The sequence below is a fragment of the Squalius cephalus genome (genome assembly GCF_949319135.1).
Source record: "Squalius cephalus genome assembly, chromosome: 1".
Taxonomy (NCBI): domain Eukaryota; kingdom Metazoa; phylum Chordata; class Actinopteri; order Cypriniformes; family Leuciscidae; genus Squalius; species Squalius cephalus.
In genome coordinates, this window is record NC_137122.1 from 18,940,584 (window position 1) to 18,965,819 (window position 25,236).

Genomic DNA, 25,236 nt, shown 5'->3' on the forward strand with positions numbered 1-25,236 from the left:
ATAACCATTATTTCGCTAATACAAATCTAAATAAATACCGCTCTGTGGAAATTAATTATTTATTATCTCCACGTGCGATCGCGGTTGAGTAGCCTAAGTTATAGTTCTGTGTAAACGCATAGATAAACAGCACTTTGTCAGAAAGGATTTCATGATCTAGACCGACAAAAACATTATTAATAATTAATAACATACTAGTTGGAAAATGCAAATATGCTGTTTTGTTTGTTACTTTCCTGACAATGTTATATTCCAGCTATTATTCAGTGAATTAATATTACCCAGTGAATTATTCCTCACTCTTTAAACCTATTAAACGGCACATAAACCTTCTAAAACTGTTTCAAATGAATTACATTTTAATACAAAATACAATACAAAAAATACCTCCAACATGTGGAACCACTTAAAGATACATCACTCAACTATCTTTGAATATATGTTAGAATAATTTTTGTGCTTTATTTCTTTACCTCATCAAAGCTTTTATTTTTAAACAAAGACACTTAGTAACAGTGCACTTTATTTTTTGGACTCAGACCCCTCTATTTATTTGTGTATATAAAGTTTTTTTATGCAAGGAGGGAGTGATTGTTATAAATAAAATGGTTTGTTCAGTTCATTTGTGTTGTAATAATTGTTTCAAAAACAGAAGTATAACAGTAAATAAATATCGGTTCTGCATATCGGTAATCGGGCACATAAACATGCAAATAATCGGTATCGGTTATAAAAAAAATCAATATCGGTCGATCACTACTTTTTATATCATAATAACTTAGTATCTCACAATTTACACTTTTTATATCATAATTATGACTTTGTATCTCACAATTATGACTTTTTATATCGTAATTATGACTTTGTATCTCATAATTGATACTTCTTATATCATAATTATGACTTTGCATCTCATAATTGATACTTTTTATATCATAATAACTTACTATATCACAATGTACACTTTTTATATCATAATTATAACTTTGTATCTTATAATTTATACTTTTTATATCATAATTATGACATTGTATCTCATTATACTTTTTTTTTATAATGACTTTTATCTCAATTTATACCTTTTTACTTTTAATTATGAAAGTATATTTTATTTTTATTCATCCTTTATTTTACCAGACTAGTCCCATTGAGATAAAAACTGTTTTACTTGATTATTTACAAAAGATTCAAATACTTTTGCCATCACCGACAACCTTGAAATCGGACGATAGTTATTCATCTCAGATGGATCACCACCTTTTAACAAAGGCAGAATTGTAGCTGATTTCCATACACGGGGAATAACATTTGAATTTAAACTCAAATTTAAAATAGAAATGATGGGCTCTGTTACAAGATCTGCAGCAATTTTTAAAAAGTAAGGCTCTATTTTATCAGACCACGCTAATTTTTTACAATCCAAGTTTGATAAGGCTTTATAAACTTGTGTAGCTAAAACAGGAGTAAAAGTGAACAGCTGAGAACATGAAGCGTTTTCCACATTGTGTTCTATACTATGTTCCTTTAAATTGCTAAAATCTGTAGTTAAGTCAGCAGAGATAAAATGGCTGTTAAAGGTTTTTACAATATTTTATTTGTCCTGCATTACACTCTCATTTAGTTTCAAACTATCCGGCAGACTGGCGGAGGTTTTCTCACCACAAACTGATCGGGTCAATTTCCAGAAATTAGTCAGATTGTTCAAATTTTCATTCATCATATTTATGTAATAGTCACATTTAGATTGTTTTTACCAATTTAATTTATATCATAATTTATACTTTTTATATCATAATTATGACTTAATATATCATAATTTATACTTTTATTATCATAATTATGACTTAGTATCTCATAATTTATACTTTTTATATTATAGTTATGACAGTATATCATAATTTATACTTTTTTATATCATATTTATGACTTAATATATCATAATTTATACTTTTATTATCATAATTATGACTTTGTAGCTCATAATACTCTTTATACCATAATTATGACTTTGTAGCTCATAATGTATACTTTTTATATAATGACTTTTTATCTCAATTTATACTTTTCATATCATAAGTATGACTTGGTATCTCATAATTTATACTTTTTATATAATGACTTTTATCTTAATTTATTATAATTATGACTGGATCTAATAATTTATACCTTTTTATATCATAATTATGACTTTGTTTCCCATAATTCATATTTTTATATAATGACTTTTATCTCAATTTATACTTTTTATATCATAATTATGACTGGATCTAATAATTTATACTAGTGATATCATAATTATGACTGTATCTCATAATTCATACTTTTTATATCATATTTATGACATTGTAGCTCATAATGTATGTAAGGGTTAATACCCGACGAGGTGTCCATTGTCAGGTATTAATGGACGACGGCGAGGCGTGCGCGTCGGACGGTTGCCTCCGTCGAAGTCCATTAATACCTGACAATGGACACCTCGAAGGGCATTAACCCGCTTATACCATGGTCACTTGCCAAATAACACATTTTTAAAACATTAGTTTATATTTTAATTAGTCTTATAATCGAAATCTAAAGTTTTTACAAAGAATAACTTGGTTTCCTTGGTTACGCCTGACGGTTTATTTACTAGGTGTCCTCTATCACTTTTTAATGGACACCCTGCAGCCAATCAGAATCGAGTATTCACCCAGACCATGGTATAAATTATGATACATCTCATAATTTATACTTTTTATATAATGACTTTTTATCTCAATTTATACTTTTTAAATCATAAGTATGACTTTACTTGGTATCTCATAATTTATACTTTTTATATAATGATTTTTATCTCAATTTATCCTTTTATATCATAATTATGACAATATGATTATGTAAACTTTTTATATCATAATTAGGACTTTGTATCTCATAATTTATATATTTTATATAATGACTTATCTCAGCATACTTTTTATGTCATAATTATGACAGTATTATAATTTATACTTTTCTATATCATAATTATGACTTCATAATTTATAATTTTATGATAATTATGATTATCTCATAATTTAAACATTTTATATCATAACTATGACTTAGTATATCATGATTTATACTTTTATTATAACTCATAATTTATACTTTTTAAATCAAGATTATGATTATGTTGACCTTCATGACGGTGTTGTAGATGGAGATGAAGGCAGTGAACAGGTCCAGATATCTGGTGGTGAAGACCAGCGCGAACAGCAGCTGAGACTTCCCAGAAATACCTGAAACACACAACAACACACTTCAGAGCACAACACAACACACACAAAGACAAAACAGGTTCTGGAGTTCCTCAAGGAACCCGAAGAACCCCTGAACATCCTGATAGACACACTGCAATCCGCTGCCACGTAAACACAACACAAACCTTGCGTTGACAAACGCGTAACATCATCTACAACACTCGCGTTATGCGTCATGCGTGCGTTAAAGAGTTTCACGCGTTTCTCGCGTGCAAATCAATTTTAAATAAGATCCACTCCGGTTCTTCTCCACATTCACGTTCTTCTGTCACAATTAAAGTTACATATTAATAATAACACTTACCTGCGCATGATTTGGATCTCCATATCTTCAGGAACAGAATAATGATGGCGACCAGATGACAAAGATCTCCAGACAGTCGGAAGATATTCATCTTATCGCTGGATTTATGGAGTTTTGCAGCTGCTCTCAGACCAGATGTTCGTCCTGCACAAATAATAATAGGCTACAAACTCTTTTTTCTATGTGCTGCTCAGCGCGCGCGCCTCATATCCACACGGTCTCCGGCTGTTAGTATCAATCTCTAGTTAATATATCAGATATAAAAGAGTCAGTGATGATTTAGTGTAAGTCTCTGAGGTTCTGCGCTGGTCTGTTCGCTCGCGCCCCTGATCGGTGACGTGGCTGACCAGGATCCGGGTTTCCTCACAGCGCGCGCGTTCACGATCCGCGCGTCACACCGCCTGAGGAAGCGCGTGAGTGAACCTGTTTGCGCGCTCACAGTCACTAAATTATTATTCATATATAGAGATCTGCTGGAATTATTTTATTTTATGAAGAGTTCCCAGCATCACTGTATACATTCACGTGAAAAGGTAGCATTTCACATGCGTCCAGTTTCAACATTTGAGCTTTGATAAATATAGCCATAATTATACAAAACAAATTGTGTTTTTGTGTGATTTACTAACCGCAGGTTCATTCCTCAATGTAAAGAGCCTGAACCAGTTCATTCTGACTTTAAAAATATATACATTATGTGTGTGTGTTTCTTTGATATCATGTTTTGGCTTATCAGTATTTAAACCATATCAGATTTGTTCAGATATCTCTTGTTTGTTTGTACAGATGCTCATTATTATGAAGGTCATTGTAGGTTTATTTTAGCGTGTAAATCTGTGATTTCAGATGGAAAACACTGGAAGTTCAGCTGTGAAACAGACCACACAGATCTGATGCTTTGGCTACATTCAAATCACAGTCTATAAATCTCTCTCTCTCTCTCTCCTCTCTCTCTCTCTCTCTCTCTCTCTCTCTCTCTCTGAGATTGTATATTTGCATGGACAAGCATTTGCAGTTCACCTGCAAGCAATGTGTTAATGCAAAATATGTGATTATGTGATCAATCTGAGTATGCAAAATAGCAATAGTGTAAAATAAAGTACAATTCAGTAAAAGTGCAGGAGAAGGCTATGCTATGTTGCAATAAACAACTTTAATAAATAGAGCAATGCATTATCAAAATAAAGAATGAAAAGTGGAATGGAAGGATAAAGTGAAGTGTGTGTATACCAGTGTTTTCCTCTAGAGGACAGTACAACTCCCTCAAACACTGATGACAGACACTCACAACACACACTGGACATGATAATCCTCAAACACACAGACAGAGGACAATCACATAAACTTCAGATCCTAAATGATTTATTCATATATGGCTCATGCAAATATTGTAAATGGTTTAGGCTACTTTGTTTCAGCACAGATAACAGACATAGGCATGTTCTTCTAAGAACGTTTTGCTAACGTGAAGCTATACATGTATAGTCTAAACGTTATTTTTGAGTGAACATTCACGGTTTTAAATGTTTAAACATGTTTAAAAACATTATTGTTTAAGGAAACATTCCATTTTATCAGTTTGCAAACAGTAGCCTATATAGGAACGTTACGTTCAAGAATGTTCAAGAACGTTCTAAATGTTGTAATGTTTTAAAATGGTAGACGAATGTGAAAAACGTTCCATGAACCGATGTAGCCAATAATTAACGAATTTGTGCACGTTTTAAGAACATTATAAAGAAACGGATAACTTGAACGAACGTTCTATTAACGTTTCTGGAAGAACGTTTGATCATGACTTTGAGAGAACCTTAATTCCCAGAACATTTACAAAGTTTTAAGAACGTTCCCTGTTAGAGATAAAAAAATTAAAAATAAAGTTGCAGATATTACTGTTAACATACAGGTAGCGTAGTTAGAATGTATACCATTTATATGTATACATATTTATTTATTTATATATTTTTTACCAGATGACTAATAGGCCTATTCTTAAATAAAATATATCTGACGGGTTGTTTTTAACACCGTCCTGCATAATGTTTTACAGTGTGAATGAGCTGGGCGTTATTTCATATTTAGCGCCTCATCATAAACGGTCATGATGCTCGTCTGTTCTCCTGGTGTCTGAATGAGAGACGCGGCGCGTTCAGCGCGTTTGAACGGTTGGACTGAGAGTCGCGTGTGAACTCAGTGTGACAGACAGAGGAGCAGTCAACCATTCGGGATCAAATTAGGAAGTTAGCAAAGGTTCTTTCTTACATAACACGGTCGGCAGTAGTGTGTGCAAAACGGCAGAAAACGAGAGAGTTTCCACACGACTGCGTGAACGGCCACAACACACAGGACAAGCTACTTTACCGGTGAAAAGAGAGAGAGAGAGAGAGAGAGAGAGAGAGAGAGAGAGAGAGAGAGAGAGAGCGAGAGAGAGAGAGAGAGAGAGAGAGGAGAACAGCAGTGTGTTCTTGTTCAAGAGGGAAAGGAAAACCTGGAGAGACACTGGTGTTGTGTCGATCAGAGGTCGTGGGAATTTATCAGGACGCCCAGAGGCGATTACAGACTATTAATACACACACACACACACACACACACACACACACACACACACACACACAGTTCTGTTGTGCTGTGTCACTGTCTCACTCTCACAGACACAGTAATAATTGAGACATGTTTGAGGAGCAGATGTTATATCTGAGGATTGTCTTCATCTTAACAAGTGGAACTAAAAAGCTTTTCCCAGCTAAAATGGAAAGGTTCTTCCAGGAACGTTATTAGAACGTTCGTTCAAATGTATCAAACATTCTAAAATGGAACATTTCCTTTATGTCTTCAATAAATGTTTTTGGACATTTTGAACGTTGAGAGAACATTTAGAAATAACTTAATGGGAACGTTAGCAAAACGTTCTTGAATATTTTTATTCACAGGGATTTGGGATGATTGACAGGTGTAAAAATGTGTCAGGTCTTTCGCTCCATCTTAAGTTCTCTCTCTAATATGAGGGTGAAAGTGCTTTAATGTTCTTCCTGACCTCTGTGTCCTTCACCCTGTAACCTCATGCTGCCGCCATCGACCCTGTGTGTGTGTGTGTGTGTGTGTGTGTGTGGTATTGAGGTTTTGGGTCATGTTCTGTTTGAGTAAGAGAGGATCACCTGTCTGTCTGAGCGTGTCTCTCTCTCTCTCTCTCTCTCTCTCTCTCTCTCTCTCTCTCTCTCTCTCTCTCTCTCTCTCTCTCAGAGGCAGCATGTTTATATATCCAATATAGACTGGAAAAAGGCTTTAAAATGTGTACTTGCATTTTTCTAAGTACTTTTCACATTAAATAACTATTGCACTATTGGGGCTTTATTGAGTTTTAAATAAAAACATCTCAATCAAGATTTGTCTCTTGTCTTTATGGGGTACAAAAGAAGGATTTCCTAATTGATTTTTCAAGTAAATGTTTTAATTTAAGTTTAAGAAGCATAAAACTAATTTTATAAATGTATCCATTTCATCTAAACTATTTGATAAAAATTGAGTTGGACCAACTTAATTACATTACATTTCAATGCATGAATTAGTTTATGAGTTGGGGCTACACATATTTATTGGATGGAAATCCTGCCCTCAATTAAATTGAGTTTGTCCAAAAAGTTTTTTTTTTTTTTTTTTTTTTGAGTGTGTCTGCCATTCTTTTTTATTTTATATTTTGTTACCTAAGGCTTTGTTTTTAAAATATGGACATTGGTATGTGTAATGTGTATCTTTGATCTTAATATTTAATAACAAAGAAATGTATCTATGAGATACATTTTAATTTGGTTAACTCAAATTAATTTGGCTTCGGAGCACGCCATTTGCAATAGTCTGGAAATTTGCCTTTGTGGCACATGAACAGTTTATGGAATTCCAAAGTCAAAAACTTGACTATTAAAAACAAACAAAATAAACTTGACTCTAAAATAAACTTCAGACTCATATATACATATGCATAATGGCTTGTCTTAAAAGGGATAAATGAAAATTTTGTCATCATTTACTCATCCTCAGGTTGTTCCAAACATGTACAAATGTCTTTGTTCTGTTGAACACAAAGGGAGATATGTTAAAGAATATGGGAAACTGAACAGTTCTGGGCCACCATTGACTTCCATAGTAGGAAGAAAAAAAACAACAACTATGGAAGTCAATGGTGGCCCAGGCCAGAACTGTTCAGTTTCTAGATTTATTAAACTTTTAGTTTCGTAACTACCAATATGAAATCATATCTTATTTCAATTCCTCGTTATATTTTCGGAAGCACCAACACAATCTCATGGAAATGTGTAACTATTTGACGTTTTGCCCAGTTGGTGTAGCCTGGGAAAACCCAGACAACTTCCGGCAAATTTAGATTTGCTCTGCAAGTAGTCTGGCAAAGAGCTCATTCAAGCCCATTTCTAATCCGGCGAAATCGAGGCACCAATCAGAAACGTTGGTACGGGCTTTACACGATGACGATCGCTCTGATTGGTTTTAGGTCTATACAATTGCGCCCAGAGGCATTTGAGCGACGTCCACTCCGTTGGTGAAGCGCACCAACTTTTAAATGCATTATTATATTCAAATTGCAAACACATGAGGACAGTCTCCATGAAAGACCCACTGGCAGATGAACGTGTTACTACATTTCTCTCCGAAACGGTAGGAAATTAAATTAGATTTAATAGAAGATTTTAACTGTGACAAGATGATTGACAGGGCAGTTTACGTGACAGGATGCACACGACAGATCCGTCCGATAAAGATGACGAAGTAGTATGTCCCAAAGCTTGCCTACTTTTTTGCTACACATTCAAAAGTAAATACCTTTTCTTCACAAAAAGAGTACATACTTTTATGGCGTAGTGTAACTTAGGCGAATTGGGACGCAGCATATGGCTTTACACGCTGACGATCGCTCCGATTGGTTTTAGGAGTTTTAGGTCTATCCAATTGCGCCCAGAGGAATTTGAGCGACGTCCGTTGGTGACGCCCCTTTGGAAATTAGTTATTAATGAAGCTTTCCAGACCATAACTCAGTTACTACTGAGAATGGTCTGGTTTTAACCAGGCTAGTTGGTGACTAATTTGTATCAATTCGATCTCGTTTTTTGTATGATCTGCTTATAGTTATGTTTGGGGATGGACTTTCAAAAACTGAATTCAGCAAATTGGCGTGACCAATTTGAATCTGCTAGGGGGTGAAAACTTTTGCATGTGGATTCCAATGACCAATGTGACCACATCACATTAGCACAGGCTGATATACTTATATGTACGTATATATATTAGGGCTGAAACGATTTGTAGACAAAATATCTTTGTTGTCGAGTAGTCGTTTGATCTCACGTGACCTAATGTAAGGGCCTGCAATATCGCGATTTGACCGCTTTTTGGCGCTGTAGCGCTAGAGTGTCATGCAGCCACACAGCGCGAATTATGACAGAGTGCAAACGAATCCGAACTAGCAAGGTGAGTGAAAGTTTCATAAAACTTCAAACCAAGAATGCTGTCGTGTGCAATACATGCACGGCGGAACTTGCTTTTCACGGGAGCACAAAATGCATGTTAAAGCACTTAAAGAAGGAAACAAGAGGAGCCGGTGAGAGGTGAATGTTCTCCAACTGGAGCTAAATAACTAGCAGTAAATCTCTTTATTAGACAATGCAATACTACTAATATTAGTAATAATTTAACAATAATAATATAATTACAGTAATGTGGTGATTTATTTTTGCATAGAATAAAGCTTGATCGAGCTTAGGAGTCAGGGCTGTTATTATTATTATAACACTATTAGGTATTACGGTCTTAACACTTGCCTGTATTTTGTTCCATATTCATGAAGACTTACAAAAGGAGATGTTATGAAGAATATTATGTCAGTTACTTTTTCATACTGTAAATTAAAAGGTGAATGAGAATGTCTCTGTCAGCTCAATTGTCATGCCAATTATTTTTTTAATTTTATACTTAAAGCCACACTAGGTAGGAATTCCGTTTTGGTCAAACAACGACCCCTAGAGTCGCTGTGGACTACTTGTATTTAACGTTACTGTCGTAAATACCACTCACGCAGAGCAGTCTCTTCACTCACGGCCTGATACCCTCCCCCCTGTATACCGGTCCCTGTTCAGTCGGATGGAAGCTGTAACGAGTGGCAATAAGGTGTGTCCCCTTTAAGAGCTGCGCGCGCCCTGTTTAACTTTCGGCAGTCTGTATTGTATGTGCGCCTCGAACACACCGTAAGCGGATTGTTTCTGTTTGATGCTAATTCGTGTCCTATTTTTGTCTATCAAGTAATGCTGTGGACGGTAAAACGTGTGACAGACAGTTACACGAGTTCGATTGGGTAATAACAGAGACAATTGATATAACAGGACTTTGGTAATAAACACAACGCGTTTCAAATCGTCGGACATCGAACATCGAGCTAGCCTCCGAAGATGTCTAAGTTACTAATCCATCAACAAGAACGCCAGGTGCTTTTTAGCTCACACCAACGAGTGAAAGCTTCTCCGAGTGATATACAATATAAGCATACTTACAAGTCCAACAGCATGTGAGGACGTGTTGGGGGAAGTGAGGTAGCCTATGCCGTAAAGCAGTCGAATTTTGTAGTTCTTTTTGTGCGCTGGGGTTACTACCCGAACCCCGAAGTTTAAAAGTACAATTAAAAACTATACATGTCATTCAACCTATTGTAAGTCGATGTACCATCACAAGAGTCTTGGAAATATATTATGAAGGTTGAAAAGTTACCTAGTGCTGCTTTAAAATAATTGTTTGCAGATTAAGTTTGTCTGTAATGCAGCTGATTAATTTTTATTTTTTTCTATTGAAAGAGAACAGAATATTTAAACAATGCTTAGAGAGCATTTGTGTGTGATTTGAGTTGGACAGAAATCTGAAAACTTAAAGAGAATGACCTGTTTAGTTGGCTCAAAGTTCGTTAAAACCACCATTTCAAAAGCTGGATTGGATGCACGTCCATTAACCCTTGTATGTTCTGCGTTGTGTTCTTGTTATACTGAGTGAAGAAAGGACCCGGACCACGACCAACTGCTTGCTCTTTTAATGAAGGCAGAACGGCGAATTTGTCTGTACAAATCAACAAAAAAATACATACAAAGGCTCTGTCACATGAAGTCTCCTCCACACAGATCTCAAGCTCTCAGCTAGCCTAGCGCAGACTGCACATACATACATAACTGATAAAACTTTTAGAATTATCAGCAAACATACTTTTAAATAAAAATGTCAAAATGAATTAAATAAATTATAAAATGCTCAATGTAATTGACAACATGAATTTCTTTTACATGCTTAATACAACCAATGTAAACAATATGCCAGATGAATTATAATGAACATTATACACATACCTGTACAAATCAACATACATAAGGCTCTGTTACATGCAGTCTCCTCCACACAGCACACAGATCTCAAGCTCCTGTTAGCATATAAACATACAGAAAACCCTGTAGACTAGCAGGTGGAAACATGTCTACTTTAAAGCTTGCAAAAAGTCTGTTTACAAGGTTTATATTCAATTGACACATTAACTGCATGTTCACAACTTCAAAACTAACATTTATAAATGCATAAAACAAGGTTTGTTCTCCAAAAATCGAAATAAGTGTTTAAAACTGACGTGCAAAACAATACATTACCTCCTCTCAGCTAGCCTAGCGCAGACTGAGAGAAGCGCATGAATGACGGCACCATGCCTGCGACCTCTTAAAGTGACAGTACAGGTATTAACACCATGGTCTGAACACAACATTCAGGCATAAATATTGGCAATAAAACACATCTTAAACATATAGAAAACAATGTTCATTAGGATTTGGTGACATTTCAACCGTAAAAGTAAAGATATATTTTCAACCCGGTTACATACGTAATCAGATTACTTTTTTCAAGTAACTAGTGAAGTAACGCATTACTTTTTAAATTTACAACAAAATTTACTTTAAAACTCTAGTTACTTTTTATAAAGTACCGCAAGTTACTGTTTTCCCATTTATTGACAGACAGCTCTCCTATCCCCATGTTGAGAGAAATCATAAGTGTGAACATGACAGTTATTGTAGTTCTAGACTAAATGTGAGCGTGCATTTACTCATCTGACTTGCACAAAAACAGATTTAGTATTCCTCAAAATGAATAAAATCAGTCAAATGCAAAATCAGAATACTACGCAGGCCTGCAATAAATAAAACATACATTTTATGCATTTAAACTCACTTTATTGACCAATGTACTTGTTGCTGATCTTCAATTATTCAGTTAAACCATAAGCAAAAATGACTAGATTTTTTGCTTTTAGTAAGTAAGTGTTAAACTTGCAATGCATTTTTTTTTTTTTTTTTGTACTTTTTAATGTACTTTTCCCTCTGGTGCTCTTTAGTCATTTTTAACCATTTTTGGAACATTTTTATTTAAATTTTTTTTCTTCATTGCGTCGTACGAAACTTGGTAAAGGGTTTGGCACTTGCTATGTGACCACAAAAAGAAATCATGGACATGATAACAGGTTAAATGGTCCTGAAAACAATAGTCACACTTGTGCTCCTTGCGGTCAAAAATGAGCACATTGGAAATTAATGGGAGACGAATTTCATCTAGTGGAAGCGTTTGGTACTGCGGCCAAACAAACTCTTACTAAGCTCCTTTTTTGAGATATCAGGCACAAATTTTGAACACAACTTAGTTTAGATTTATGGCTTTGATTTTCTCACAGTTTTAGAGTAAAACATATATTTGAAAATAGTATTTTTGCACATTTTTCATAACAATAAATGTAAAATTCTGTAACTTTTCACTTTTTACATTTTTTTTCACTTCAGCAATAATCTGCAAACTTGTCTTTGAAAAGAGATCAAACTTCAGTCTGTGCTCTAAAGCATTTAAGATTTATGACAGCTTGAGTTGGAAATGTAATTTTCAGGTCTATGCTTAGAAAGAGAATAATTAGAATTATAAATACAGCGTCAATATAATTTAGTACCATTAAAAATACCATAAAAATACAAAATATTAAATAAAAGTACATTATCAAACTAAAATATAGTACATGAATTTCCTTTAAATAAAAAAAAAAAATTGGTCATTTTTGACCGATATGCGAAGAGCACCAGAGGGTTAAAAAGTAACTAAGTAACGCAATTAGTTACTTTTTAAAGGAGTAACGCAATACTGTAATGCATTATTTTTCCCAACACTGCACTGCAAATATATATATATATTTGCCACTTATATATATCAAAGCCACTTTAATATATATATATATATATATATATATATATATATATATATATATATATATATATATAGGCTATATTAAAGTGGCTTTGAGCACTGATTCCACAAGAGCACATTTTGGTTTGTCTTGTTGTTAAATATGTCCTCATTCCTGCTGTCCTAGCAGGATCCTCTCGCCTCAGCTCGTCTCTCTGCGTGTTTTCTCCCACACACACTCCTACTGTCACTCCACGGCTGTCATATGTTCAGATTTACCCACCTCCTCATTCAGGCCTCCATCGCAGAAACAACAACATCTCCATAGAAACCGTGCTCTAGAATCTCTCAAAACCAAATAATCAGGACAGAAACACAGATCAGAGGCCAGGAAAGCAACGTTCATGCTGTTTCTAAGACGCAAGTTGAGGTGAAGCAGTTCATTTTTGTGTTTGTAAACAGTTTGTTTTCATCAGATTCACTGGAATTTCTCCTTTCTTTTCAGTTTCTTTAGTGTCTAACTCTTAAAAATGAGGGTTCTTTATGGGTTCCATGAAGAACCTTTAACATCATGGAATCTTTCCGTTCCACAAAAGGTTCTTTAGACGATTACAATTTTATTCACACTTGGTTCTTTTAAGAATTGTTCACTGAAAGGTTAATTGGGGAACCAAACATGTATCTTCTAGGGCTTCGCTGCGAAAACTCCATTTTGGAACCTTTGTTTAGATTTGAATATTTGAAAAGACATTTTTGTGGAATGGAAAGATTCCATAGATGTTAAAGGTTCTTAATGGAACCAATTATGTCAATAAAGAAGCTTTATTTTTAAGATATGGTATCTCTGCGAAAACCCCCTTATTTTTTTAAAGCGTGTGGGTAGTTTGGATTATGAAAGAACCCCAGTTTTGGTCATATTCTTTCTGAATCTGTGTGAGAGAACATTTTGGTTCGGATGCTAAAACACTTTGACAAGCGAAGACAGCGAGAAACATCCTCTAAGAATAAAATCTGTGAAGCTGAAGAAGATGAAAATGATAAAAATGTGCATCTATCCCACAGACAGAAGCAAAATCCTGAACAAGTCAATCGGCGGTCCTCCATTTCATTCCCTTCATCCATCATGTCTGGACTAATTTGGACTGAATTTCACTTGACATCAATCTGAAGTGAGCATAATCGCAGTGACAGGTTCTCGCATCTCTCTCCTCCCAGTCCTCCTCCCCCGTTATCCGCCGGTCGGTCACCCACATGCGCGCGAGACCGCGAGGATGAGGAGGAGAGCGCGCGCGCGCTCGGAGATTACCGCGTGAGTCAAGTCAAAGAAGAGAGACCGGAGGGATTAACCTGCGAAAACTACAAGAAAAAAATGAATTACAAAAACACGGCGCTGATAACATCGTGTTAAAGATGGGTGTTTTCGGAGAATAATAAAAAAAAAACGGGACGAGAGAACGGAGCGCGTGCTTAATTACCGCCAAAACACGAAGTGACCGCGAGCAGAAGACAGGTTTAAGAGAAAGAATACCTTTACAGATTAAACATTTGCTTTAACAAGGTGAGTAATTCTTTATGTCTTCTTGTGTGCAGTAAATCAGATAATACAAATGTCTGAATTGCTCTTCATTAGTGATAAAAGCTTTTTATTTCCCCATCCATTTCATCCATTGCCGGCTTTTGGATAAAGATGTCTCCTGCATTTTGTCAATTTTTGACACTTATATAACAAATGTATATGTCTTTCTTTATTTATTTTTTAAATAAGAGTGGTGTTAAGGTACAAATCAACGTTATAAATAACAGCCTATTTGATTTAGGAACATTCGTTTGTAACTTTGAGCGTTTAAAACTAGGACTGACGTACATAAAACCGATGGCTGATGGGCAGATGAGGGGAGGATAAATGCGGCTGAAACCGAGAAAAGAAACTTGATGTTGTAATGAAAAGAGATTAAAGTCTCTGTTTGAGATCACGCACTGATCGCGCGCCGCATCTGGAGCTTTACTGGATTTACCGCGCGCGCTAAATTTACCTGCACGTCATCATATTTATGTCACAGTCTCAATCCCGCAGATTTGAGACGAACATCTGGTGCACGATGAAACCCCCCCTGAGGTATGTTGTTTGGAGTCATTTAAAAGTTTTCTGGCGAGTTTCACACGCTGTGTTTAGCTACTATAAATCAGTTTAAACTTCAAGCGCGGGAAACTGGAGTTCTGTCGCCTCGCGTTTATTTGACGGTTAGTTTCCAGTGGAAAGCGCGCTAAATGTGCCGTGTGACTTCATCTGATTCCCCTGATCAATGAGAGCTTAATGCACTCAATGCACTGATGTTTCCAGTCCTACAGAAATGCACCATGGTTTTAGTTAGTTTGAACAAGTGCCTATGATTTTTACATATAGTGCCATGTAAATACTGTGGTATTGGTATGAATATGGTAATCAAACTGTACCATGGTATTTATCAAAGTATATTTATCACATTATATATTTTCTGTAGAATGTACAAAGAGGAGAAATTATGGTTCATATTGTCAAGACTGGATGTAAAAAGTCTACAACTCTCCAAATGCACAACATTGTAATTTCCACCAAAAATATCCCAGCTAATAAAAATATGATCTAAGCACGTTTTGCTAACATTACCATTGAGTTACGAAAATGTAATTCCTGAATGTTCTTTGAATGTTCAAAACGTCGAGTTTCTTTTTTTCTGGTAATTCAGATGTCAAGGGAACATTCCATTTTATCATTCTTCCAACATTATTGGAATGTTACTTTTGAATGTGTTCTGAAAAAAAAAAAAAAAAAAAAAAATTCCATGAATGATGTTATTAATGTTTTTTGTGTGCTAACGTTTTAAGAACATTATGAAAGACCTGATAATTTTGAATAAACATTACTTGAACATTTGTTCATAACTTTATAAGAACGCTCCCTGTTAATAGCCAGTGTTGGGGTAACCCATAACAAGTAACTTGAGTTACGTAATCAGATTACTTTTTCAAGTAACTAGTAAAGTAATGCATTTTAGAATTTACAACAAAATATCTGAGTCACTTTTTCAAATAAGTAACTCAAGTTGCTTTGTTTTCCCACTTATTGACTGACAGCTCTCTTGTCCCAATGTTGAGACAAATCGAAGTGCAGAGGCGTTGTGTGTAAATATGATGGTTATTGTAGTTCTAGACTAAATGTGAGCATGCATTTACTCATCTCACTTGCATGAAAACATTCAGTATTCGGAATGTTCGGAACTCTTCCTTCAGTCTGAGGCTTATTATGAAAAATTTGGTGTGAAAGGGACTTTATATTTGCCCAAAAATAACACTTTTTTGTCATAAAACGACCAGACCAGGTGAGAAAAAGTAACGCAAAAGTAACGTAACGTATTACTTTTCATAAAAAGTAACGAAGTAACACAATTAGTTACTTTTTAAGGGAGTAACGCAATATTGTAATGCATTACTTTTCAAAGTAGCTTTCCCCAACACTGATAACAGCCACAAAAAGTGTCTGAACACAAAAATCACACTTAAATGTCTGAATGTCAGTAGAGACAGAAGTTTGTTGGTTTGAAATGCTGAATCAGCAGATGTAGTGTTGTTGATAGTTAATGTGTAGTTTGAACAGTCCTGTGGCTCAAACAGATCATGGCGATATCAATGTCAGCAAGGTCATGGGTCCATTTCCCACGCTTGACCCCATTAAATGTACACCCTGAACAAATGCATGTCATTTTGGATAAAAGTGGAAATTGTTTAAATTGAAATTAAGTGAAAACCAATGATAGTGAAGAGAAACCCAGCTAACGGGGAACATTCTGCACAGTTCTCTCAAAGTTATCAACAAATGTTCAAGTAACATTAATACAACCACTATAAAAACACAATCAAACTAAAATAATTAATAGAAATTAAAATTATAGTAAAATTATAATAAAAAAATACACAGAATTGTCTTCTAAACTCATGTGACACTTTTCACACACTTTCTAAGTGAAGCACATCAAGAGCTTCATTGTTTAAATAGTAAAGATTATTAAAATATCAAATCTGCTTGAGTCTGAACTCACCTCCTGTCTCACACACACACACTCACTCAGACACATGCACACACACACACACACACACACACACACACGCATGCATACAAAAACACAGACACACACACACACACACACACACACACACAAATACTCACTCACTCAGACACACTCACTCACTCACTCACTCACTCACTCACTCACTCACACACACTCTCTCTCTCACACACACACACACACACAGAGAGAGAGAGAGTCTCAGATTACACTGCAGGATCCTCAGGGCTCTGCTTCTCATATCACTGTAAAAATGAGAGATGAGGAGATTATTCAGACATCATTTACTAGATTAGGAATAAAGAAAGAAACCTTCTCCTCCACACACACACACACACACACACACACACACACACACACACACACACACACACACACACACACACACACACACACACACACAGCCAGGGATTAGGAGTGTTTATATTGTGTAACAAAGGTTAAGTCCATTTTCATTGTTTTGGCAGCGCAGTTATTGAGTTACATGCGTCTGTCCTGATGACGTCTGATGAGATCGACACATGAACAACTGCAAACATTTAATACAGCGTTTCAGTTTAAATCATCTCAAGACAAACAAAACTTCTACTGTGATGAGAGACAGAGATCATAAAACACAGAAATCTGTGTCTGAGGACATAAACAAACATTTATTTACTTCGTCAACCAGACTGAAGTTCATTATCAACAATAACTGTCCAGATTAACACAAAATAAACATTAAACAGTGGTTTTATTTTAAAAAAAAATTATATTTTAAAATACTTTAATGAAAAAAGTTTTAAAAAGTTTTATACAATAAATGCATTTTTCTTTGATACTCTGACATTTAATGTAAATAAATTTAGACATTTGACTTGCATATTAATTTTATTAGTGTTTATGTAAAACTGTGCAATTAAAATGCATGGAAATTTTCTGTGATGCATATTTGTAAGTCATAAATTAAACTGGTAAAATTAACTATTTGCAATTGATTTTATTTAAATAATCATACTAATTCTACTTCAAATTGCATAGAATCCGCATAAATATGTTACATTTATTCAGTTAAAAAGTATGAACACTGTTAAAATATGACTATCTGTGTAATAAGCAATATTTAGTTTGTTTATGTATGAGATTAAAACAAATGGGATTTATTCTTAAATATATAAACCCGGTTATTGTGTATTTTAAACACATTAAGTTTATTAGGACTATTACAGAAATATGACCTGTTTCATGTATGTATGATAGACAAATATGCATTGCATAATGTTTATTAGTTTATGTTAAAACTTTGTAATCTAAATGCATGGAGATTTTATATGCAATCTTACATTTAGGCCTAAATATATGTAGGCTATTATTATATATGTCTTTACATGTCAAACCATCAAAGCAAGTGGCATTTATTGTAGAAAGAATATATATATATATATAACAATGTTTAATGTTTAAGCCTATTTGGGTAAATCTGGGCAGTTGTTGTTGATAATGAACTTTAATCAGTCAAGGTATAGAGAATTTGCAATGCAAATGCATAAATCATAAAATTAGGCAGGAGTGGTTTTAAATGTTTTCTCTGAATGTAAGAAATCTAAATCTAAATATTGAGCTGAACATTTAGAGAACATGCAAATCAGTGATGTTGTTAGCCTACATCTGTGTGTGTGTGAGTGCGTGTGTGTGTGTGCGTGTGTGTGCGCGTCAGGTCTATTTTAACCACTGCTTTGACCCAGATCACGGCATCCAAACCAGAACACAAATATAGTTTCTGTCCACTTCAGATCAACCCTCTGAAATCAGACTGAGTGTGTAACAGCGCATCTGTTTCTCTTTGGCTGCAGTGTGTGAGATACATCGAGGCCTGTGCGTCATCTGTTAGGATGCCGATCCCAAATCTTTCCCAGTAAACGGAGAACGTTGTTCTGTCGCGTCACTGAGGACAGCAGCAAAAACACGCTGAAGATCAAATACAGCATGGGAAGCAACCGAGCCAACAGGTACGAAAACAACATGTATGTGTGTGTGTGTGTGTGCGCGTTTACGGGTCATGGTGATCACAAGAATTGGGATCGGGGCAAATGAAACATTTTTTAATGTTATCCTAAGCCCGATCATTTATTTCACGTCAGCTGTAATGCCAATGTTGTGCAGTAGGTGGCAGTATGTGCCTTTAAGTGGGTTTGCCAACAGGCGACCATGAAGTGTGTGTGCGCCGCGTTCAAGCTACTTAAGTTACTTACAAGAGTGCGCATCACTCGAAAGTTATTTATTTACTATTTATTTGTATCTGCTACACATTGGTTGCCCTAACGCATTGTAGTGGGTTGCGTGTTGCTTGACTGACATGCTTTCTAACCTTAAATCCACTTTTTACATTTAAAATACAAGAAGTTTATATCAGTAGTTCCATATTCTTAATAAATATGTGTGTGTAGTAGTAGTAATATTGGAATCGCACCATAGTGATAGATGCCCCTTTTTTACATTTGAGCCCCTGGGAAACTCTCTTTACATCCCTGTAAACATTGGAAAATTTTAATAACTTTAATGTACTTGAAGTGTGAACATACCACTAGGAAAACACAATTGTCAGATCGGGACTCGGTCTCGGCAGATACTCAATATTCAATGACTCGGATCGGATCAGGGGCACAAAAAATCTAATCAGCGCATGATACATGATACATTAACTCATGATATATCTTAAAATGATTAAGATCTATTTGACCTAGAGATTATCATTCTGTTACCCTTTATTAGCCCTAATATCTTTCCAAACCTGTATGACGTTCTTTCTTTCTTCTGTTATACATAAAAGAAGGTATTTTGAGAAATGTCTGTTTTTTGTCCATACAATGAAAGTCACGTTGTTTGGTTTTCAACATTCTTCAAAGTGTCTTCTTTTAGGCTCAACATAAGAAAGTCATTCAGGTTTGAAACGACATAAGGGGAAATAAATGATGACAGAATAATCATATTTGGGTAAAGTATCCCTGATATCTGTAGAAAAAAAAAATGGTAAAATTCATAAGTATCAAATGTTTTGCTAATTTTCTCAGCTGGTTTGCGAGTCATTTTGAACTTTCCGAGTGAAATACTTTGTGTTTAATGCTGCTCATCAACAACAAGACCAACTCAGACCATTGGGATTTTGTGCTATTTTGCTCCCATGACGTCTTCTTTAAGACTAGTGGAAAGAAAACATCCAAACTACAGCACTTTATCTATTTGATTTCGTCTGTAGATTTCAATTACCATTGATATCTTTAAAACGTTTCATCTCCACTTCAGCAGCACGTATATGCACCAAAACTTAGTTTTATTCCCATCTATATTCTGAAGCTTTTTACTGAGGGGTTTGTTCATATATCATTCACCTGTTTTTTTATGCAACATTTTATTCTTAAACACATTTTGATAAAAAGTGTCAATAAAATCAAACAAGAATTTTGAATGCTGTTTAGTTTACTGTCACTCTTGTGCTCCACCAAACATCAGCAGATGATTGAGTGTCAGGCTGTATGTTTATTTGTTTATTAGTGTGTGTGTGTGTGTGTGTGTGTGTGTGTGTGTGTGTGTGTGTGTGTGTGTGTGTGTGTGTGTGAGAGAGAGAGAGAGAGAGAGAGAGAGAGAGAGAGAGAGAGAGAGAGAGAGAGAGAGAGAGAGAGAGAGAGAGAGAGAGAGAGAGAGAGAGAGAGATATGGCTCAGGTTATAATCCCTAACCTTCACTGACCGCAATCCTGATATGGCTAAATGCTAAATGACTGGCCTTCCCTCATAATCCCAGTTTAGGGGCAGGTAACACACACCTGAGTCCCTCGACCCTTAATGGACAAAAACTGAAAGAGAGAGACAGTGAAACCATGGAGAAACAGACAGTCCTGGTCCCACTGTAAGACCACTCGTTAAAGGTTCAGGAAGTTCTTTAGGAGGATCCATTCGTGTGTTTCTGGAAGAGACGCATTAGTGACTCATGGTTTATCTGGAGTGAGTGTGTGTCCTTTAGAGCGGTCACTGGAAAGAATAAACTCTCCAATCAGATTACAGCTCTTCACCTGCCCTCCATCACATTTACATAGCGCTTTATACAATAGTTTCAAAACAGCCTCACAGGAAAAGTAACAGAATCAATGATACAGACTTAATCAAGTGTCATTATTCATCTTAATTCAGTTCAATCCCAGCTAACAGGGAACGTTCTCATAACTTTGGCTAATGTTGTGGGAAGGTTCTCTCAAAGTTCTTCCAGTAACGTTAATAGAATGTTTGTTCAACGTTATCTGGTCTTTAATGTTCTCAAAAAAACTCAGCACAAAAACATTATTTATACATCGTTCATGGAACGTTTTAGTTGTATGTTGGTCGTCTGTTTTATAAATGCTACTACTTTTAGTAGTTTCAGAGAACTTTCAGAAGTAACATACTAATATTATTTGAACAATGATAAAGTAGAATATTTTATTAATGTTCACATAACCAACAAAAAACAACGTTTAAAACATTTGAAAAACTAGTTTTTAATGTTCAGAGAACATTCCGAAATTTGTTTTAATAACTGAATAGGAATGTTAGCAAAACATTCCTAGAACATATTTTAGTTAGCTGGGATGTTGATTCAATTCAGTTCAGTAAGTGTCAATGTTGCAAATTCATCAATTACTAATTAAATTTCAACTATAAAGCAGATCAACAGAAGACAATAGTGCCATTATTCAGCTCAATTTAGTTCCAATTCAGTTCATAACTATTGACTAATATTGAACTATTGACTAATAACTATTGATGTTGCAAAATGTATCAATTATAAAACATTCAACTGAGCTTCTATGTTGATTCAATTCAGTTTAATAAGTGTCAATGTTCCAAAATAATAAATTATGAAAAATTCAATTGAGCTTCTATGTTGATTCAATTCAGTTTAATAAGTGTCAATGTTGCAAAATGTATCAATTATAAAACATTCAATTGAGCTTCTTTGTTGATTTAATTCAGTTCAGAAAGTGTCAATGTTGCAAAATTCATCAATTACTTATTCAGTTTCAACTATAAAACAGATCTACAGGAGACAATAGTGCCCTTATTCAGCTCAATTGATTCAATTCAGTTCAACAACTTGATGTTGCAAAATGTATCAATTATGAAACATTCAATTGAGTTTCATGTTGATTCAATTACGTACAATAAGTGTCAGTGTTGCAAAATTCATCAGTTGCTAATTCAATTTCAACTATAATTCAAATCTACAGAAGACAATTGTGCCCTTATTCAGCTCAATTGACTCAATTCATTTCAATAACTGCTGATACTGCAAAATGTATCAATTATGAAACATTCAATTGAGCTTCATGTTGATTTAATTCAGTTCAGTAAGTGTCAATGTTGCAAAATTCATCAATTACTTATTCAATTTCAACTATAAAGCAGATCTCCTGTAGATAATAGTGCCCTTATTCAGCTCAATTGATTCAATTCAGTTCAACAACTTGATGTTGCAAAATGTATAAATTATGAAACATTCAATTGAGCTTATGTTGATTCAATTACGTACAATAAGTGTCAGTGTTGCAAAATTCATGTATATTCATGTCAAAATTAAATTATGAATTCACTTTGGTCTATTTAAAGCATTGAGTATTCAGTTCAACTCAGTTCAGTGTTAACTCACCTAAGACCCCAAACTCTTCTGTCCTCTCTCTCAGGTACAGCATCGTGTCCCCTGACGAGGAAGCGCTGAAGATCTCCACCCTCGGCCTCCACAACGGTTGCGGCTCGGGCCGGCTTGGAGGAGGGGAGGGTCCGAGTGGGTCGGCGATGGGCACCGCCTACAACGGGAGGATCTCCACGTCGGGCCGAGGCCAGCTGCGCAGCCGCTTCGTCAAGAAGAACGGACAGTGCAACGTGGTCTTCACCAACATGGACGACAAGCCGTGGCGCTACCTGGCGGACATCTTTACGACGTGCGTGGACATCCGCTGGCGGTACCTGCTAATGATCTTCTGCTCCACCTTCCTGGTGTCCTGGCTCATCTTCGGCTTGATCTTCTACAGCGCTTCTCTGGCTCACGGGGACTTCGATAAAGATCGTGGCGGGAAGCCGTGGAAGCCGTGTTTGCTGCACGTTGAGGGCTTCGTCGGGGCATTCCTGTTCTCAATCGAGACCCAAACCACCATTGGCTACGGCTGGCGCTGCGTGACCGAAGAGTGTCCCGTAGCGATCGCGACAGTGGTGGTGCAATCGATTCTCGGATGCATCATTGACTCCTTCATGATTGGCACCATCATGGCCAAAATGGCACGTCCGAAGAAGAGGAACCAAACCTTGCTTTTTTCACAGAACGCAGTGATTGCGTTGCGCGACGGGAAGCTTTGCTTAATGTGGCGAGTCGGGAACCTTCGGCGTAGCCACATTGTCGAGGCTCACGTTCGGGCGCAGCTCATCCGACCCTACGTGACGGCTGAAGGCGAGTTCATCCCACTAGAACAAATGGATCTAAACGTGGGATACGATGAAGGAACCGACCGCCTCTTCTTAGTGTCGCCTTTAGTCATCGTTCACGAGATAGACGAGGACTCGCCGCTTTGGACAATGAGTCGATCCGACCTTGAATCCGACGACTTCGAGATTGTGGTGATCCTGGAGGGAATGGTGGAGGCGACGGCCATGACCACGCAAACGCGAAGCTCCTACCTTTCCCGCGAGATCCTTTGGGGTCACCGCTTCGAGCCCGTCATCTTCGAGGACCGCGACCGCTACAAGGTCGATTACGCTCACTTCCACAAAACCTACGAAGTTCCCTCGACTCCCACCTGCAGCGCTAAGGAGTTGAAAGATCTGAGCGAACGCCGTTCATCGGCTTCGTCCCGTTCCGAGACGCCGGATATCCGCTGCCACCGCGGGGCTCAAACGCTCCTCCCGCCACACTCGCCTAGCGCCTTCTGCTACGAGAACGAGGTGGCACTGTGTTGCGGAGAGGACGAGGAGGAGGAGCGTGTGGGTGAGGATATGACCGGCGTTCCCACAGACTTCCAGAAAATGTTCCAGGACTCGGCCACGATGACCTCCGGCAGCAACGTGCTCTGCGTATTAGACATGGACAATCAGATCGAGTTCGACATCCTGCAGACTGCCATACCGCTCGACCCCACGACTTATAAGAGCGAGTCCGAGATATGACAGCCCACGAGTAAAATACATTTATACTTATTTAATCACATTTATAAAAAATAAATACATTTATTATTTATATATGAATTAATATGTATGTAAATAATTATTATTAGTTAAATGTATTATACTTACATAATATAATTGATTCATATAAATACAGTACTAAATTTAATTAATAAATGTATACAAATAAATAATACATACATATATACACACATATATATATATATATATATATATATATATATATATATATATATATATATATATACATACATACATACATACACACATTTAGGAATAAAAATACATGTATATTTATAATAAATATATTTATACGTGCAAATTATTCTAATGTATACTATTTACATAATATAACTAATTTATATAAATACATATAATACTTTTATATAAATAAATGCATTATTTGTATAGAAATGTATAATATAAATAGTACATGTGAAAACATTACGTATATAAACGTTTTCGTATATAAATACAAAATGTATGTTTATATAAATGTATTATATTTATTTAAATACATTTATATCCAAATAATACATTTATCTTAATACATTCATTATTAAATGTTCATATAAATGTATATTTATATAAACAAATATAAAGTAAATTATTCACATTTATTATATACAATATAACTAATTTATATAAATAAAAATATATATTTTTATACAAATAATGTATTTATTATATAAATATATTATTTATAAGTAATACATTTGTATATAAAGAATAAATGTATTTATATAAAATACTAAATTAATTTATTTAAATGAATTATATTTATATGAATAAATACATCTATTATATATATATATATATATATATATATATATATATATATATATATATATATATATATATCACCTTGCCTGCATTTTTGTACTTTGCTCATCGCAGTCTTCCCAAAAGGAGGAAGTGGGTGTGTTTGGCCTCAAGGAACACGTGACCCTAAAGGTCGTGACCTCATGTCATGTCACCTAAATGGTCATTGACGAGATCACAGGAGGGAGGGTCACGTAATGTGGCTTCCAGTGGAGATCAGACGCATCATGAAACTGATGACAGAACATCAGACTAAGATGCCAAGAAGAAGGAAAGAAGAGAAGCACAAAT

General features: G+C 35.6%; 2 protein-coding genes across 6 annotated transcripts in view; one reads left to right on the plus strand and one right to left on the minus strand.

The window, feature by feature from the left end:
* Positions 1–25,236, minus strand: part of kdelr3 (KDEL endoplasmic reticulum protein retention receptor 3) — a 55,275-nt gene that overhangs the window by 4,153 nt on the left and 25,886 nt on the right. The window contains exons 1-5 of one of the 5 annotated variants that reach the window (XM_079881909.1): positions 11,268–11,289; positions 10,995–11,047; positions 10,521–10,692; positions 3,586–3,729; positions 3,160–3,260 (exon numbers count right to left, since the gene is read on the minus strand). In XM_079881909.1, coding sequence (XP_079738035.1) covers positions 3,160–3,260; positions 3,586–3,676 — 192 coding nt within the window. In that variant the 5' untranslated portion in view covers positions 3,677–3,729; positions 10,521–10,692; positions 10,995–11,047; positions 11,268–11,289. Of the gene's footprint in view, positions 1–3,159; positions 3,261–3,585; positions 3,730–10,520; positions 10,850–10,976; positions 11,048–11,267; positions 11,290–22,597; positions 24,009–25,236 lie in introns of those variants that run through there. The other 4 variants (XM_079881907.1, XM_079881906.1, XM_079881908.1 and 1 more) reach the window with 4 other exon arrangements.
* Positions 12,954–24,150, plus strand: kcnj4 (potassium inwardly rectifying channel subfamily J member 4). Its single transcript, XM_079881258.1, has 3 exons — positions 12,954–14,395; positions 18,773–18,928; positions 22,632–24,150. The coding sequence occupies exons 2-3, from the start codon at positions 18,906–18,908 to the stop codon at positions 24,103–24,105; spliced, it is 1,497 nt and encodes a 498-aa protein (XP_079737384.1). The 5' UTR covers positions 12,954–14,395; positions 18,773–18,905; the 3' UTR covers positions 24,106–24,150.

Excerpts from the sequence above, each read along its gene's own strand:
- kcnj4 (XM_079881258.1), top strand. The coding sequence starts at position 18,906 with ATGGGAAGCAACCGAGCCAACAG. Across the intron at positions 18,929-22,631 it reads GGAAGCAACCGAGCCAACAG|GTACAGCATCGTGTCCCCTG; the intron begins GTACGAAAACAA and ends CCTCTCTCTCAG.